A 17,267-nucleotide genomic window follows, 5' to 3' on the forward strand; every position below is an offset into this window, starting at 1 on the left:
ATATATATATATATATATATATATATGTGTGTGTGTGTGTGTGTATAAGTGGATGGGCCATCCTTCGTCTGTTTCCTGGCGCTACATCGCTGACGTAGGGAACAGCGATTAAGTATAATCATGATAATATTAATAATAATGATAATGACTATAATAATAATAACAATAATGATAACAATAATAGTAATAATAATAATATAATAATGATGATAATAATGATAATAATGATAATGATGATAATAATAATAATAATGATAACAATAATAATAATAATAATAATAATGATAATAATAATGATAATAGTAACGATAATAATAACATACATATTGCATGTTGGCGGGATGCACAACTGGTACACTACCCAGAAGACTAACTCTACACCTACACCTACAAGAAGGCTCCATCAACCTACATGTCACCAGGAAGCACCTACACTGCCCTCACACGAGAGACGATTGGTAGATCTACAAGGATACTACGCCGGGAACAACACACGAAACGTATACACGTCGCTGAAGCACTGATTTACGACACATCATGGCCTAAGATGAATATAATCGGCTACGACAGAATATCAAACTACGCGCTCCAGCACCACGCCTCAGCCAATGAGCACACAGTGCTACAATGGACGTCCGCATACAGCCACACTCGCCTACCTGTAATCATTCCCACATACTCCACTGGCCAATACAGGCGCTCCAGAGAATAATGATCTGATGGATTCAAATCCAAACTTTGAAACAGCTCTTGGAGGCATCGCACACAGCCTCCCCAGCCATGTAGTAAGAGGAAAATAGACAACCTGAAAGATATCAGAAAGAATGTAATGTGAAACTAGTGATATGACCATGTGATAGAGAAACAAAAGAAGAAGCAGAGAAGGGGGCCAAGTGAGGTTGACAAAGAGGATATATATATATGTATATGTGCTAAAAGTGAGGTGGGGGGCCGAGGACAAGGAGAAAGGAAAGGCCAAATTGAAGATGGAAGGATGGAATAAAAGAGATTTTGATTATTCGGGATCTAAACATGGAGGGGGTGATAGGTGTGCACGGGATACAGTGATATGGAGGGATGTGGTATACAGGGAGCGACGTGCTACTGAACCAGGGCATATGAAGCAGCCGTAGGAAACCATGGAAAGGTTTGTGAGGCCTGGTTGTGGATAGGGTGCTGTGGTTTCGGTGCATTAGACATGACAGCTAAAGAATGGATGTGGACGAATGAGGTCTCCCACCCAGCTTCTTTTTCTTTTTTTCTTTTTTTGGCTTGCAGGTGCTACCTCGCTAATGTGAGAAACGGGGAACAAGTAAAAAAGAAAACAAAAAAATCATATGTATATATATATATACATATATACAATGTGTGTGTGTGTGTGTGTGTGTGTGTGAATGTATATAAAAACAGGTGTTACCGTACTCACCTGCTCGAGTTTGCACTACGAGTGAAAAGTTACCTTTGACGAGGCTGCATTACTAGATGTAAAGGCTCGTCAAAGAACTTCTCTCTACCGGAGTCTACGTTCCCCTGCTACAGCCTGCAACTCATCCTTGAACTTCAGGAGCTTTGAGTCTTGGGTTACATCAGGACTCCTTCATAGAAAACGGATCATGGGTAACCATAGATAAACAAGTAGACTATGTATCAAACATTGGATCTTCCAAAGGCAAAAAGTTTTTGTATGTTTACTTAAGAGGAAAAGTTTCGGGACAACTTCATCACTTTTGATGATTTAAGCTTTTGGGATATTTAGATGCTATGAGCTGAAAGTCTGTGTCCGAACGATGGATTTTTACGAAATGATTAACGAACTTTGACCTTGGCTGTAGTCCAGTTCATCACGTCAATATAGTGAGAAATGTTGAGCTTTTAAGGTATTTTGACTTTACGTACGTGTATTCTTCTCCTGACAGATGGGCATTGTTGTCTAAGTAGAGTCAGCGCTTTGTGAAGCGTTCGACTCACTGGGTCGAACCTTCAATCGTTCAGAACAGAGAAAAACTGGAACGAAAATGACTCAAGCTTCGGACTAGACTGTTGTTAAAATGAATTGACGAATCCAATGTTTCGAGCTCATTAAACCTGCACATAAGGTTTTCATGTCTTCATTATCGAGCTCACCAAACCTGCACATGGCTTCACTGGATAACGTTTCGAAAACTAACACAACGATGCTTCAAGGCTTTCCTCAGAGGCGAGTACAAGTCTTTGCGAGATAGTAACACCTAGGTTGGCGAAGTTTGAGGCTTCGCGGAAGGGTGGATTGAGGAGCTAAACCGAGATTGTTTTCCAGCGACTTGGCTGGCTGGCGGCCCTCACAGCAGTTACGTGTATCCGTCCTTACCCAGTGACACTGAGAACAGAACCCAGGTGCAGCGAGGATATGATATAGTGCAGGAGGTTGCAACTCCCTCGGACACTGGAGGAGGCCGAGCCTAGACAAGTAAATCTCTTTCTAATTCATACGCATTTTTGTCTCCTTTCCTTCCGGGTGTGTTTACGGTTCAGGCAAGAGGACTTGTTTGTTCGACCCGATAGAAGGAAGTGAGGTGAGATGACGGGTAGTTAAGTGAGGTGAGCGTTGAGTGTAGAGATAAAGCAAGAGCCGAAAATATGTGTAGTAGATGGGGGAAAATGCGTTGGATCAGTTAGCATCCCATTCGCTCATGACTGACTAATTGTGTGTGTGTCGAAAAACCCACTCGACCAGACCCTAAGTCTCGAATAACCTCTTGGTTGAAGCTCCAACGCCGCTGAGTAAGCTACTATTCGCTGGTGAAGTTCTGGGGACTAGGCGTTCTTGAAGTGAGGCAATGGAGTGTATTTCGTCCCCTCTCCACCACCAGTGAGTCTCTGCTCTCTTGGTGTTGAGTTTGCATTGGATTCCCTGAGAAACTCATGAAACATATATGCCATTCATGTCACCAGCCCTTCCCATATAAAGAAAAGTTACGTTCTTAGGAAAAAGTATTATATATATGAGGTGATTCCCACAGCATTAAGTAAGGAACCCGAGCGAAGCAAGGATTTGTTTCGTACTCTTCCAAGACTTGCCGTGTCTGCGTCTGGTTTTGTTGATGTGGGCTCACCTAATACCCGTAATGAGGTGTTTATAATGAGGGGTCTCTGCCAGAGTACCACCGTGAGACGTAATCCTCTCAGCATATCGACCATGTAATCTATCTCAGCATATCGACCATGTAATCTATCTCAGCATATCGACCATGTAATCTATCTCAGCATATCGACCATGTAATCTATCTCAGCATATCGACCATGTAATCTATCTCAGCATATCGACCATGTAACCCTCTCAGCATATCGGCCATGATGATCTACCAGTAATGCCTCTCCCTTTCTCTCTCTACTCCACACACCTTTCCACCTTTCAGCCGGACCTGCTGTATCAGTCTTGCCAGACACCGAAGAACGAAGCCGGACGATGTCGCCACCTCCAGTATTGCATCCTCCCTGAGTTCCGCAACAGCTATCAGACGTTCCTCCGCTATGCCTGCCTGATCGAGAAACAGTGAGTGTCCTCACCACCCAACTTACTCCTGCCTTCCTCCACCGTAGCTTAAGTCGAAGCCATTGCTTGTCACGTTTTCTTTCGTCCCTGCTGATCCAGTCACTCAAGTTATCACCACTTTCTCTCATATTCTCTTTCTTCAGTCGTGATGTGGAATTCCCGTAGACTTATTGGTTTAAGAGTGAACGTGTGGAGCGAGGTATGGATATTCCTCCTGTGTTGTATACTTGTTAATACCCACATATTCCTCCTGTGTTGTATACACAGGATGGTCGAGTAATATAGGAATACTTGCAGTTCACGATAAAAGGTAGACTGTAGTCTATGCTGTCTCATATGTTCATGTCATACTTGCAGGTACGTGGGAGTTTGCTGTCCCCGGGGACCAGACACCCCGGCGCAGCCACAGCCAAAGCCTACGCCAGCGCCACAACAGACGACGAATGTTGGTCAGTACATGAGACAGAAGGTACCTTTCTTCATGGCTGTCCCTCTGCCTCTCTCTCTCTCTCGGCATTACTGCCTCGTTATTCATGTCGCTATTGAATCCATGTAGATTCTGGTCGTCGGAAAGTAATTCACCGTAGGTCATTGGTTTGCTGAGACGAGAGAGAGAGAGAGAGAGAGAGAGAGAGAGAGAGAGAGAGAGAGAGAGAGAGAGAGAGAGAGAGAGAGACAACGATTCTCAAAAGACAGTGACTGCTGCTAGTAACGGCACATCACGTTATATAAACACCATGAGACAAGTAACATATCCGTCAGTTCTAGGTACAGTGATCGAGGCAGCTACAATAGCGAAGCTACTCATACATTATAACGTCCTCATAACGAAGACATTATCAACCTTAGTGTATCTAGCGGCGTTTGGGACCACAGGCTAACAACAACGGTTGTCTAACATGACTCCATCATCTACCTCCACCTCCTGCAGGCTGCGGGAGGGTCGTCCAGACCAACACACGCATCGTGGGCGGCGTGGAAACCAAGCCTGCAGAGTTCCCGTGGGTGGCTTCCATCATGCGCACGGGCACCAATCCTAACCAGTACTGCGCAGGTGTCATCCTATCCAACAGACACGTCCTCACTGCGGCCCACTGCTTCGCCGGGTAAGACTCACCTCACAGATGGACGTGCGCGGGAATATTCTTTCCTTCCAGTATGATCAATTACTCTCCTGAGTGGGTGGGAAATTCAAAAGAAAAATTTATCCTAATCATTTGGCAGTAAATTGCAGCTTACCTGATCTGAATTCGAGAAATGTAGTTTACGTGTTATCATTAGTGTAAAGCCCTTGGACTCATGGGAGACCAGCAGAAACAAGGCTGCACTCCACACAGGAGCAGGGAAGTGAAGGATTCCCTTAAAGCGAGAAGGTCTTTGGTAAGACCGAGCCAGTTGCCGTACAAGGAGTTCTACTCTCGTGGGGCCCCATCTCTTGTATAGTAAGGGGAGGGAGTTCTGCTCTCGTGGGGCCCCATCTCTTGTATAGTAAGGGGAGGGAGTTCTGCTCTCATGGGGCCCCATCTCTTGTATAGTAAGGGGAGGGAGTTCTGCTCTCATGGGGCCCCATCTCTTGTATAGTAAGGGGAGGGAGTTCTGCTCTCATGGGGCCCCATCTCTTGTATAGTAAGGGGAGGGAGTTCTGTTCTCGTGGGGCCCCATCTCTTGTTCTCGTGGGGGCCCCATCTCTTGTATAGTAAGGGGAGGGAGTTCTGCTCTCATGGGGCCCCATCTCTTGTATAGTAAGGGGAGGGAGTTCTGCTCTCATGGGGCCCCATCTCTTGCATAGTAAGGGGAGGGAGTTCTGCTCTCGTGGGGCCCCATCTCTTGTATAGTAAGGGGAGGGAGTTCTGCTCTCATGGGGCCCCATCTCTTGTATAGTAAGGGGAGGGAGTTCTGCTCTCGTGGGGGCCCCATCTGTTGTATAGTAAGGGGAGGGAGTTCTGCTCTCGTGGGGGCCCATCTCTTGTATAGTAAGGGGAGGGAGTTCTACTCTCGTGGGGGCCCCATCTCTTGTCATGCACGGGGAGAGAGTCTTGCATTCGTAGGGTCCCCATCACCTGAACCCTTTCTTCTATCATATGACTGACGAATTTTCTCAGTATGTACCATTTCATCAGCTTATTCTATTCATCTGCATCTTTGTTACTGTAGAAGCACAGAACTTCTTTATATTTTTATGTTAGTTGGGTGCTTTCTCTCTCTCTCTCTCTCTCTCTCTCTCTCTCTCTCTCTCTCTCTCTCTCTCTCTCTCTCTCTCTCTCTCTCTCTCTCTCTCTCTCTCTCTCTCTCCTATCCTCGAGTAGATGCTTGATTCTGCGCATCACTGATAGATAGTATAGGCTTATAGTGGCTCGCTGGCCATCACTCACCCTAGAGAACGGACCATAGGATGGTTGTAACAGGCCAAAGTATACCCCCGGCCTAGATTATATCAGGGGTTAATCTCGGTTAGGCTATTCTGTACCCCCAGGTATATATTCTGGGCCAGGACATTTGACACTACGGGAGTGTATTATGGTCTAGCCCAAAATACGTCCCCCCTAAGCAGGATCATACACCCCCTTTATAAAACGTGATAGAAAAGAAATCTTGAGATATCATTTCATTCGATCTTACGTAGCATATTAGACAGTTACGCTAACATCCGAAGCTTGTGTTTATAAAGCCATCCAAAAACCAGTTATGTAAATATATAAATTTCTTTTCCGCCTCTAAAAGACGTCGTGTATATAGAACAAACAGAAGGGCGAGCAATCTGTTTATCTCGTGATCAAAGAGCTGGTTATGAAGCTACGTGACGTAATGTAGATTAATTTAATCTCTGATCAACTCTGCAAAGCTGGTTGCATGTGAGAGTTAAAACGCCCAATAAAGAGGGCTCGAACGCACGTTCCTAAGAATCAAAAAACACCAACCAAGCGTCCTATGTTCGAGTTGAGTTGTGTTGAATGCCACTTGTCCCATGTTCGCCCCGTAAACACTCGATGGTATTTCCAAAAAATATAATCAAAACTCTGATGGCCAATTTGATCTTTTCGTGACTGAATAGCTTCCTGAGTTAGTCGCTAATTCATCAATGCCATCGAGTCCTGTATCTTTTTTTTTACTCCTTGGTGAACATTCTTTGCCTTATTGCATTACACAGACTAGCTATACAATGTGAATTAATCCCGGTACTTTTGGTCCGTAAACTGATCTGTGTGACGAGGGAGGCAATCACTCAACCTTCGTGATGTTGTGAGCAGCCAGTGGTCAAGTGGAAACCTTCCTCTCTTAACCTCGAAGTCATCAAACATTTGAGGTCTATTTCTGGATTTATAGCGAACGTTGCTATAGCAACTAATGCTATTCTCTGTGTGTTAAAAACCAAGTCATGAAACATAGAATTCTTAGGTAAGGTGATGAGAATATTGAAGGAAGAGGTGGTAGTTAAATATGTTACAGTTTTGTTGACAATATTCATCCACTTGAAACATAGAGAGGCTTTATGTAATGAGTTGGACCCCATCCTCTGTACACAGTAATGTGATACCCCCGTCCTCTGTATACAGTAATGGGATACCCCCGTCCTCTGTACACAATAACGAGATACCCTGGTCCTCTGTACACAGTAATGGGATACCCCCGTCCTCTGTACACAGTAACGAGATGCCCTGGTCCTCTGTACACAGTAACGAGATACCCCCTTCCTATATACACAGTAATGAGATACTCCCAGTCCTATGTACACAGTAACAAGATACCCCCACGTCCTATGTACACAGTAACGAGATACCCCCTTCCTATATACACAGGTTTGACAGAAAGACCATCTGGATCAGGCTGGGCGAGCACGACTTCAGTCGTCAGAACGACTCGCCCCACGTCAACGTGAGGATCGCCGACATCCGTATTCATCCCCAGTTCGACCTGAGCACCTTCGTGAACGACATCGCCCTGGTCCTGCTGGAGCGTCCTGTGCCCTACAGTGATTACATCCGACCCATCTGCCTCCCACCACCCCGTGGAGACTTCGCCGGGGACATTGTCACAGTCATAGGTCAGTTTCCGCCAAGGGAACTCACCGTGTTTACGTGATCAGATGTTCCTTCTTATCTTAAATGGCCTTTTGAAAGGCCATTCTCATAGCCTTCAGCACTCATGGTGTGACCTATGGGCATAAAGTAATGTACTTTCGTATCGATCGGAGATGTGTGTGTGTGTGTGTGTGTGTGTGTGTGTGTGTGTGTGTGTGTGTGTGGGTGTGGATTAGGTCCCAAAGATGACGTCCCAAAGCTCACTAACACTACGTAAAATCTTACGTTCTCTGAGTGTTTTTTTTCATACTTTAATAACCAAAATGCAGGTGTCATTTGAAAATCTCGTCTGCTATGTGTCATGGAAGCCCTGTTGATGTGATAGATAACAATATACCACTCAATTAGCAGGTGGTGATGCCTAGGCAATGCTTGGAAGGTAATATATACCTTTCTTCAGTGCTTTTCTTCGTAGGATTATGGTGTGTCTGACGGATCTGAACGTCTTGTGGGCCAAATCACATGTGTTAGTTGTTCTACTAAGATTATATATATATATATATATATATATATATATATATATATATATATATATATATATATATATGTGTATATCTTTCTTTCTTTCTTTTAAACTATTCGCTATTTCCCGCGTTAGCGAGGTAGCGTTAAGAACAGAGGACTGGGCCTTTGTGAAATATCCTCACCTGGCCCCCTTCTCTGTTCCTTCTTTTGGAAAAAAAAAAAAAAAAAACGAGAGGGGAGGATTTCCAGCCTTCCGCTCCCTCCCCTTTTAGTCGCCTTCTACGACACGCAGGGAATACGTGGGAAGCATTCTTAATCCCCTATCCCCAGGGATATATATATATATATATATATATATATATATATATATATATATATATATATATATATATATATATATACATATACTCTGTCATACCTACCAGCCAAGAACATTAATGACACTGGCAAACTACATGAATGCTTCTTTCTATGAGTGTGTAGATCATGACAGTATAATATGACTGCAATGAAAGATTAACTGGCACATTACCGCTGACTTTGTGATTAAGATATTCTTTTAAAGAATATATTCATACCGTCATTCAAGTACCAGAGTTATCACTTGATATAAAGATAGACCCAAGCAGTATAAAAAAAATGTTAGATTAAAAAAAATATGATAATTCATAGAAATCCAATCAAACTTTTCAAGTCATTCGTACTTAAAACTTTTCTTTTACTTTCAAAATAAGGAAAATACTGGATATAATTTTTGTATCATAATATTTATAAAGGAAGAATCAAAATACTGCTTTCAGGTTTATCATAGCTGCTGGAGCGAGTAACTTGGAGAGGATAAGGGTAAGATAATATAGTTGGTTAACTCTCCACTCCTCCATTTCCATTGCAGGTTGGGGCGCCATAAAGTTCGAGGGGAATGTATCGCCTGTGCTGAGGAAGGTAGACCTCCCTGTGTGGACCAACCGCGACTGTGATAAAACCTACAACCAGCCCATCAGGGACAACATGATCTGTGCTGGCTACCTTCGTGGCGGTCGCGACGCCTGCCAGGTGAGACTCTAAACCTCCCGTCAGAAGACACGAGTGTCGGGAGACGAGGAAAGGTGGGATATATATATATACACCAGCTCGCTCAAGCGAGGTCGATCTTTTCCAGGTGTTCATCTGAGCTGTATGGGTCCTGCTGGGGTCCATCACGAGGGTCTTGCCTCATAACCTGCAGACGAGAGGACTGAACAACACACAGGTGTTGAAGGATGAACGTGAGGTGATGATAGGCGGTCGTGTGCTGTGCTTGGTGGGTGATGGCAGAGGTGGGCGTGAGTACTGAGGGTCGGTCGTGTGCTGTGCGTGGTGGGTGATGGCAGAGGTGGGCGTGAGTACTGAGGGTCGGTCGTGTGCTGTACTTGGTGGGTGATGGCAGAGGTGGGCGTGAGTATTGATGGTCGGTCGTGTGCTGAACTGGGCGAGAGTTGAGGGTGAGTGAAGGTGTGGGGGTGTGAGAAGATGGCAGATAGGAAAGAATGGTTGAAGGTTCAAGTGAATGAGGTTAGAGAAGTAGGTGTAATGTTCTCGACTATTCACTCTTGATTGAATCAACGTTTCAAAACTAATGAACCTTATCATGATTAACGTTTCAAAACGAACGTTTTAAGAACTGTGATGGTTACTACGTTATGCCTTGTGTATGTGTCTGGTTGTGTTATATATGTACGTAACGTATGTGTCTTTTATTCTCCATCGTACACTTATGTTTAGGGTGTACTTTGTGCCCGATGTGTTGCTGAGTAGGTGATCCACTGTGTGTGTGAGGTTTATCAATAGGTACCATTAGTATTTGATATATTCTCATTTGTTGCATCGATACTTACACCAAGAAAGAGAGAGAGAGAGAGAGAGAGAGAGAGAGAGAGAGTTGTTCTCCCATCCTAAGAGTTGGTCGATAAAATGGTTACGTGGCTTAGGCTAGGGTATATATATATGCAGTGTTAATGAGATGGCCTTGATTAGGGCTTCACTTGCCCCGCGTCCCGTCTCAACTAACATCAAAGAAATACATACGTATCCACTAGTTTACACCATGAGCAGAAAACATATTCACCAGTATACACCATGTACACAAACCATCTGCAACACATAACACCTTGTGTAGATGACCCTTGCACCAGTACACACTACTATGTATACATAACAAGGATACATTATGCGTAGATGGTATATGTATTTATGTACACCATATGAAGAAGGCAATCGTGCTTATGTACACTGTGTATACATGACCTTTGCATTAGTAAATGTTACATATACATAACCCATACACCAGCATACGTATGGAGACGCATCCTTCGCATAGACTGTCACGTTCTCTCCTCTCCTTCCTAGGACGACAGCGGAGGACCTATGATGAAACAGGTCTCCGGGAGGTGGGTCGTGGTGGGTATCGTTTCCTTCGGCACTCGCTGCGCTGAGCCTGGCATCCCCGGAGTCTACACCAGGGTCAACAGCTTCCTCGACTGGATCAGGAATAGTGCTTGAGGCTGAGTCTTAGCGGGAGAGGAAGAACTGACGCTTGGGAAGGAGGAAGTGAGGAAGAGAAACAGGTATGAGTTGAAGGTAAGGAGAAGAAGAGTTACATTCAACAGAGGAAAGACAACAGAGGGGAAAGGCGGTGCAACAGACGGAAACAGAAGGAAACAGAAGATATGCAGCAACGAGAAAGAAAAACTAGTGAAAAACAGAAGATATGTAGCGACGAGAAAGAAAAAACTAATAAATTTTTCTCTTATTAACGTAAATAGAGTGAAAGAAAATACAGATATGAGCATAATAGAGAAGGGTATGTCTCTTGTCGCGTCACAAGCATGTAAAACTAGATGACTTATAGATGAACTTCTGAGTAATCAATAAAGACGGGTATCTGTCCTTGTACGAGGATGTATCATGGGCATTAAGGAAGCGATGAAGATAAGGATTAGTACCCACTAGGCATGAAGTTATAGGGCCTCTATCCAGAACTGGACCTGATAAAGGCACGGGTCAACCACGACACATTACCTCGGAGAGACTCAGTAGAAACACGACACAGAGACATCATGCTAATATTCTCTTGGTGCATCTCTCTCTCTCAGAAGCTGAACGATACAGGATCATTCGTTTCCCCGATATCGTTCACCGACTCGCCATTATATTGTTGTTTAATGGTATGATGTTGCCTTACAACCCACAACAACCACATTCCACAACCTACATGACCCTTTTTTGTTTTTTCCCCTTGTGAGTTCTACAGGTCACAGAAAAAAAATGGAACTTCTTCTACACCTACTGGATCACAGTCCAAAGCTTGCCTGGTTGTGTCCACGAGACAAAACCAACTTCAGATCTCACTGGTGGTAGACAGTACGCCCTTCTTCAGTGGGGTTTTGTGATCAGCGTCAGGTGTCAATCCACGTTTGACTGATGTGCCAGAGTCTACTGACTGATCCAGCACTGACTCCAGACTTCATGAGCAGCAATGATTCCAGGGTTTTGTGGTTCATAAGCAATGTGTCGTTTAGATTATGTTCTACAATTACTACCTGGTGTGTTTTATTGCTTCAGTGAGTGAACTAGCTGAGGGGTGATCTTTCTCTTCAATAGTCTATAAAGTATCATGGTAGCTATTTCCGGCTATATTTTATAGAATTTCCTGAACTGGATGTTTGACAGCCTAGCAGTAAGGTAGGTTTGATTTTATCCTCTTCAATGTTTAGTCCTCAGTACCAGAAACCATCTTTCATTTCATCTTTACATCTTGTTTTCGGTCTTTCCCTTACTTTGTTCTCTCCGCTTTCGACACGTAGGTGATCTTTCTCTTCTCTTCCCCTCCATACGTCCATACAAAGTCACCACACCCTCCTTAATCAGCCCTCTCAATGAGACTACACTTGCTGCCACACCTCCGTGCATGATCAACCCACCTCACAATACATATTATCTTCCTCAGCGTTCACATGTCCCACAACATCCACCCGATCACATTCTTCTTCATTCCAGACCCACGACTCGCAAGCATACCACATTGCTGGCACCACACGACCCACAAGGCATCTCTGTCTAAGCTTTACCCACATCTATAAAAGCCAATGCAAATCCATCAGTCCATATCTTTTTTCCAAGAAATTGACGTAGAACCTCCTCAAAGCAAAGAGCTAGTCCACACGTCCTCTACCACACCTGAAGCACCAGTGTTCCACCTGAGTCATGTGCTACAAACAGGAAAAAGAAATTCAAGGTTTGCAGAAGCTTTGTGAGATAAGAGATGCAAGTTAGCAATATAATAGAGAACGTATAGATTTCACTGCCTTAATGTTAAGATATATAAGCCCATATCTCTTTCATGGGGTTAAGAACTATGTTTTCGAAGCATTATCAATAAAAATTTCATCTAATTGCATGTCATTTCGATCTTTCCTTTCTTTAACTTCTGAAAATAAATTCCTCGATACTGAATTATCTTAGTACCAAGAAATCATGTATGGGACACCGAGTCGTATTTGGAAACTTTCTGACGTGTATCTGAATTATTTCCACACAGAGGTAGTTCGTAAATAAAAAAAAAAAAAGAAATCTCTCAGGCAACTTGTTCTTCGTCTATATCAAATCTGAAGGAGAGTAAATGAAGAGAGAGAGAGAGAGAGAGAGAGAGAGAGAGAGAGAGAGAGAGAGAGAGAGGTGGAGGTACTTATAAATGATTAGAATAGTTTAGAGACACATGAACATCATCCACCGAACCATCTTCATCTGATGCTTCGTCTAGCCGAACTTGGGAAACAAGTGATTCACCTTAGTTTCCAAACTGTCCATTGTAAACATTGGTGTCGTGCAAGGGTCGATCATTGGAGGGGTCGCTCCAGTTCAACACATAAGGCAACAGTACCTCAGTCTAATCCAAAGTGCCAACTAGACCCAATAGTGTCATAGGTAAGAACGAGGACATTGACGTCTTAATAGAATCAAAGGGACGAGGGGATCATGCATGTGTGTAAGCTAGAGTCCTACGCTGCTATATATTCTGTATGGGTCATCAACCACATACTGCTATGTAGTGTGAGCAGCAGTGATAATCTGAAGAATACAGGTGATATAAGACGACAGTTTATCATCACTGAATAAGAGTCTCAAAAATTCATCCACTGAGCATCTGTACTCAAAGTCTTTTTCTGCATGTGTGAAAAAGTATTGAAGTTTCGATTCAGAATCGAACTGAGTAAAGAAAATGGAGCTTCGATTCAAAGTCCTTTTCACACGTTACATGTTGGAGTTTCGATCAAAGTCTCTGCACGTGATTAAAGACATTGGAATGTCGATTCAAAGTCCTTCAAGTCCTTCCACATAAGACATATTATTTTCTTGATAGATTTACCGTTTATGAATAACGAAACATGATAAAGCAAGTAAGAAAAATGCCGTGTATGTATTTTGAAACTCGACCGTATGTCAACAAAGGGTCACATGTGCATTCAAAGCTTAAATCTTTTTTATCGAAGACCATTTAGTCAAGCGTCAAGCTTATTTTTCTGATGTGGAATATACTGCAGATCAGGTGAAGAGGGTTTGTCATTCAGTCGGTTTTAATGTTAGTTTTTCGAGCTTATGGTGGTGGGCGAGGCTGGCGGGCGCACCAGACGCTCGTAAGAAACTGCGAAGCTTGACATGATTATGTAAACACAAGAGTGAAGTGATTTTCTAAGTCCAGTGAGTCTTTCTTTATGAACTACATGAAATTTATCTTAAGGAAATGGGGTGTTTCTTCCCCGGAGACAAGGACCTGAAAATGTTTTGTTCACTCTTTCCATCAATACGTCATCTTATTGCAACCAACCAACTGAATTGCGATTTCACCTTCATAACTATTACGACGATCATATATATATATATATATATATATATATATATATATATATATATATATATATATATATATATATATATATATTATAAGCTTGCTTGGAAGCAGCAAGTTTTCGTTACGTAAACGGAGTAACTCCACAGTATAATGACATCCCTTTCATAATGTGGAAGTCGTCTCTAGAAATCAGGTGAGATAGGGAGGGTTTAAAACCAGCCAATGACATCGTCTGTTACATACCATGATAGCTATACAACGCGCAGGTGGGCTGTGACGTAATGGATGACAACTTTTAATAAAAACTAATTATCTATGTATCTGTGTCAGACCCCATGGATGAAAAGTGATTACATTCTTTTTTTTTTTTTGGTATGTGATGGATATCTTATTTGCATAATATCTGAATATTACTCTAAACTGCGTTTACATTATGAGGTCGTTATGACTTGATCGTCACAATCTGCACCTCGCTGGTCGTCTGCTTCAGTGTGTTGCTAACCACTATCGGATGTGCATCCGCTCCTCTGCCTTGGTAAGTTATAATACAATCTCTTTACGGACGTGTCATGGTAATGGCTCGTGGGGAGTGTGGCTTCTCAGCCCAGTAGGTGAGACTACGTTGAATACCAGGTTTCTTAAAGTGTATGTTTACTCTCCAAGTCTCGAAGGGTGTACGTGTGTGTGTGGCGAACATCGAAAACAGGTCATTGCTAGTCGAAGTGACGGAACATTCTTCCTCTTTTTCTTTTTTTAAGATCTTCAGAAGACATATGTATGTCAGTTACCCTCAGAGGTGAGGAAACTATAGATGGGAAATAGTGAAGTGAAAGAAGAGTAATAATACACTTGGGATGAAATGTCAGCCAAGTGATCACGTATCCTTCGAACTTCACGGTTCTGGCAGGACTGATCAAGCGACATAAGCAGTCGCCACCCCTCACACTAGGTATATGTTACCCATTACAGTTGCGTGGCGTTAAGACCTCGTCGTAAATCTGGATCGCCACATCTGTCTGTCGGTGTCATTTATGCCTGAAAGGAAGATGTTTGGACATCAACACGGCCACTGAGAGAAAGTTTCGAGACTAAAGGTCGACACATCATCCGAATCATTGACTTTCATGTTCAAGTTAATGTATCCTGCTTTACCCACTGTGGGTCAGGATGTCTCCTGTGGGAGAGGATGCTGTCGCAGCTGCACTACTGTTATCTTGTTCTTGTATACTGTGAAAAAAAAAGAAAAAAATATGCCGGCTGTAGAGTACCCAAAGGAACTTCGAAGCTTCTTATGAATATCTAGAATTGCCTGACCGTTCCATTCTCGAAGATATTAATAACACGAAGAATTTCTACCTTCGATTTAGAATAGTGACATCTTAGTTATATCACATATTCAATGGAAGATAATTAATCTACCTCGTCTTGCCTCAAGTGACACTCGGAAGACGACAGTAGGGACTCGCGTTACCACTGTCCCTTGAAGGTTCTTCATTCGCAAGAGTTGACTCCCAGTGTCTCGAACACCACTGGTTCGAGTGAGGTTCTGCTTCCCTCCTCGGGAGTTTCTCCTCTTTCGACATTTCATCTTTTCCCTCCATAGGATACACGCATGGTGAACACCTGAGCATCGTTCATATTCCTCCTCCTCCACCACTTCATAGTAAGACCGTTCTTCCATTCCACGGTCCACAACAAAGCTCCATCTGAACGGCTCTGGTTCCCACACTACAAACCACTGTCTCGAGCGGACGATGAATCAGTTCCCACTGCTGGATCATGAATCAGTTCCCACTGATCAGTTCCGCTGCTGGATCATGAATCAGTTCCCGCTGCTGGATCATGAATCAGTTCCCACTGCTGGATCATGAATCAGTTCCCACTGCTGTATCATGAATCAGTTCCCACTGCTGGATCATGAATCAGTTCCCACTGCTGGATCATGAATCAGTTCCCACTGCTGGATCATGAACCAGTTCCCACTGCTGTATCATGGTGTTGGGACAAATTCACACCACTGAGCATTTTTCACACGAGGGAGAATCAAACTGGAGTGGAAATGTTTTCTCTCGCGAAAGTAAACTCCTGACAAAGGTGGTTTAGCTGGTAGAAATCATCGTTTTCCACACTTTCTTTGGTCTCAACGCCCACAATACTTTCTTTCCAGGGGTAACTTTCGCAGTTTCATTTTTCATTTTCAAGTCTACATCCCCTTCCACATTCCCTCCCAACATGCCCCATTTCCTCCATCCCTTTACTCGTATATCTGACCATTTCTGTCGTTTTTTTGGCCTCTGTGTGACGCTTTGAAAAGTTAACTGGTATACTCTTCAAGTCTACCTGCTGTTTCTGTCTTACTGGGTAAATAACTGCTACTGCATGCTCTGCCACTATATGAATCTATATATATATATATATATATATATATATATATATATATATATATATATATATATATATATATATGTGTGTGTGTGTGTGTGAATTATTTACCTTTGAGCATGCATGGCAGGCCATTACGCTACCACAAGACCACAAGCCAACGACAGCTTTCCACCTCAGACCCACAAGTTGGTCCGTGAGATCCTCCGCCATATCTCGTGACCTGAAAGGACGAGGGATCTCCTGGACCCTTGCTCAGCCTGAGATGAGAAGCCAGTGTGGCTTCGTGGTCCAGTGGTAGCACAGGAGACTGCCAAGCGGTAAGACCGGACATCCAATCCTCGACACCCAAAGTTTAATCGTTATTATGTATTCCATATGTGTAGTATGTACGCATATATATATATATATATATATATATATATATATATATATATATATATATATTTTTTTTTTTTTTTTTTTTTTTTTTTTTATACTTTGTCGCTGTCTCCCGCGTTTGCGAGGTAGCGCAAGGAAACAGACGAAAGAAATGGCCCAACCCCCCCCATACACATGTACATACACACGTCCACACACGCAATATACATACCTACACAGCTTTCCATGGTTTACCCCAGACGCTTCACATGCCTTGATTCAATCCACTGACAGCACGTCAACCCCTGTATACCACATCGCTCCAATTCACTCTATTCCTTGCCCTCCTTTCACCCTCCTGCATGTTCAGGCCCCGATCACACAAAATCCTTTTCACTCCATCTTTCCACCTCCAATTTGGTCTCCCTCTTCTCCTCGTTCCCTCCACCTCCGACACATATATCCTCTTGGTCAATCTTTCCTCACTCATTCTCTCCATGTGCCCAAACCACTTCAAAACACCCTCTTCTGCTCTCTCAACCACGCTCTTTTTATTTCCACA

The 17,267-nt window shown here is 43.2% G+C and overlaps 1 protein-coding gene across 1 annotated transcript in view; it reads left to right on the forward strand.

Annotated features, from left to right (window-relative positions):
* The window catches only part of LOC139758944 (transmembrane protease serine 9-like), a 70,946-nt gene that overhangs the window by 31,656 nt on the left and 22,023 nt on the right, over window positions 1–17,267 (forward strand). Inside the window, exons 8-14 of the mRNA XM_071680760.1 lie at window positions 3,396–3,532; window positions 3,890–3,981; window positions 4,464–4,638; window positions 7,330–7,574; window positions 8,969–9,129; window positions 10,462–10,606; window positions 12,235–12,364. Of these exons, the coding sequence (XP_071536861.1) occupies window positions 3,396–3,532; window positions 3,890–3,981; window positions 4,464–4,638; window positions 7,330–7,574; window positions 8,969–9,129; window positions 10,462–10,606; window positions 12,235–12,364 (1,085 nt within the window). The remainder of the gene's footprint in view (window positions 1–3,395; window positions 3,533–3,889; window positions 3,982–4,463; window positions 4,639–7,329; window positions 7,575–8,968; window positions 9,130–10,461; window positions 10,607–12,234; window positions 12,365–17,267) is intronic.

This window comes from Panulirus ornatus, chromosome 32 (genome assembly GCF_036320965.1).
Source record: "Panulirus ornatus isolate Po-2019 chromosome 32, ASM3632096v1, whole genome shotgun sequence".
Classification (NCBI taxonomy): Eukaryota; Metazoa; Arthropoda; class Malacostraca; order Decapoda; family Palinuridae; genus Panulirus; species Panulirus ornatus.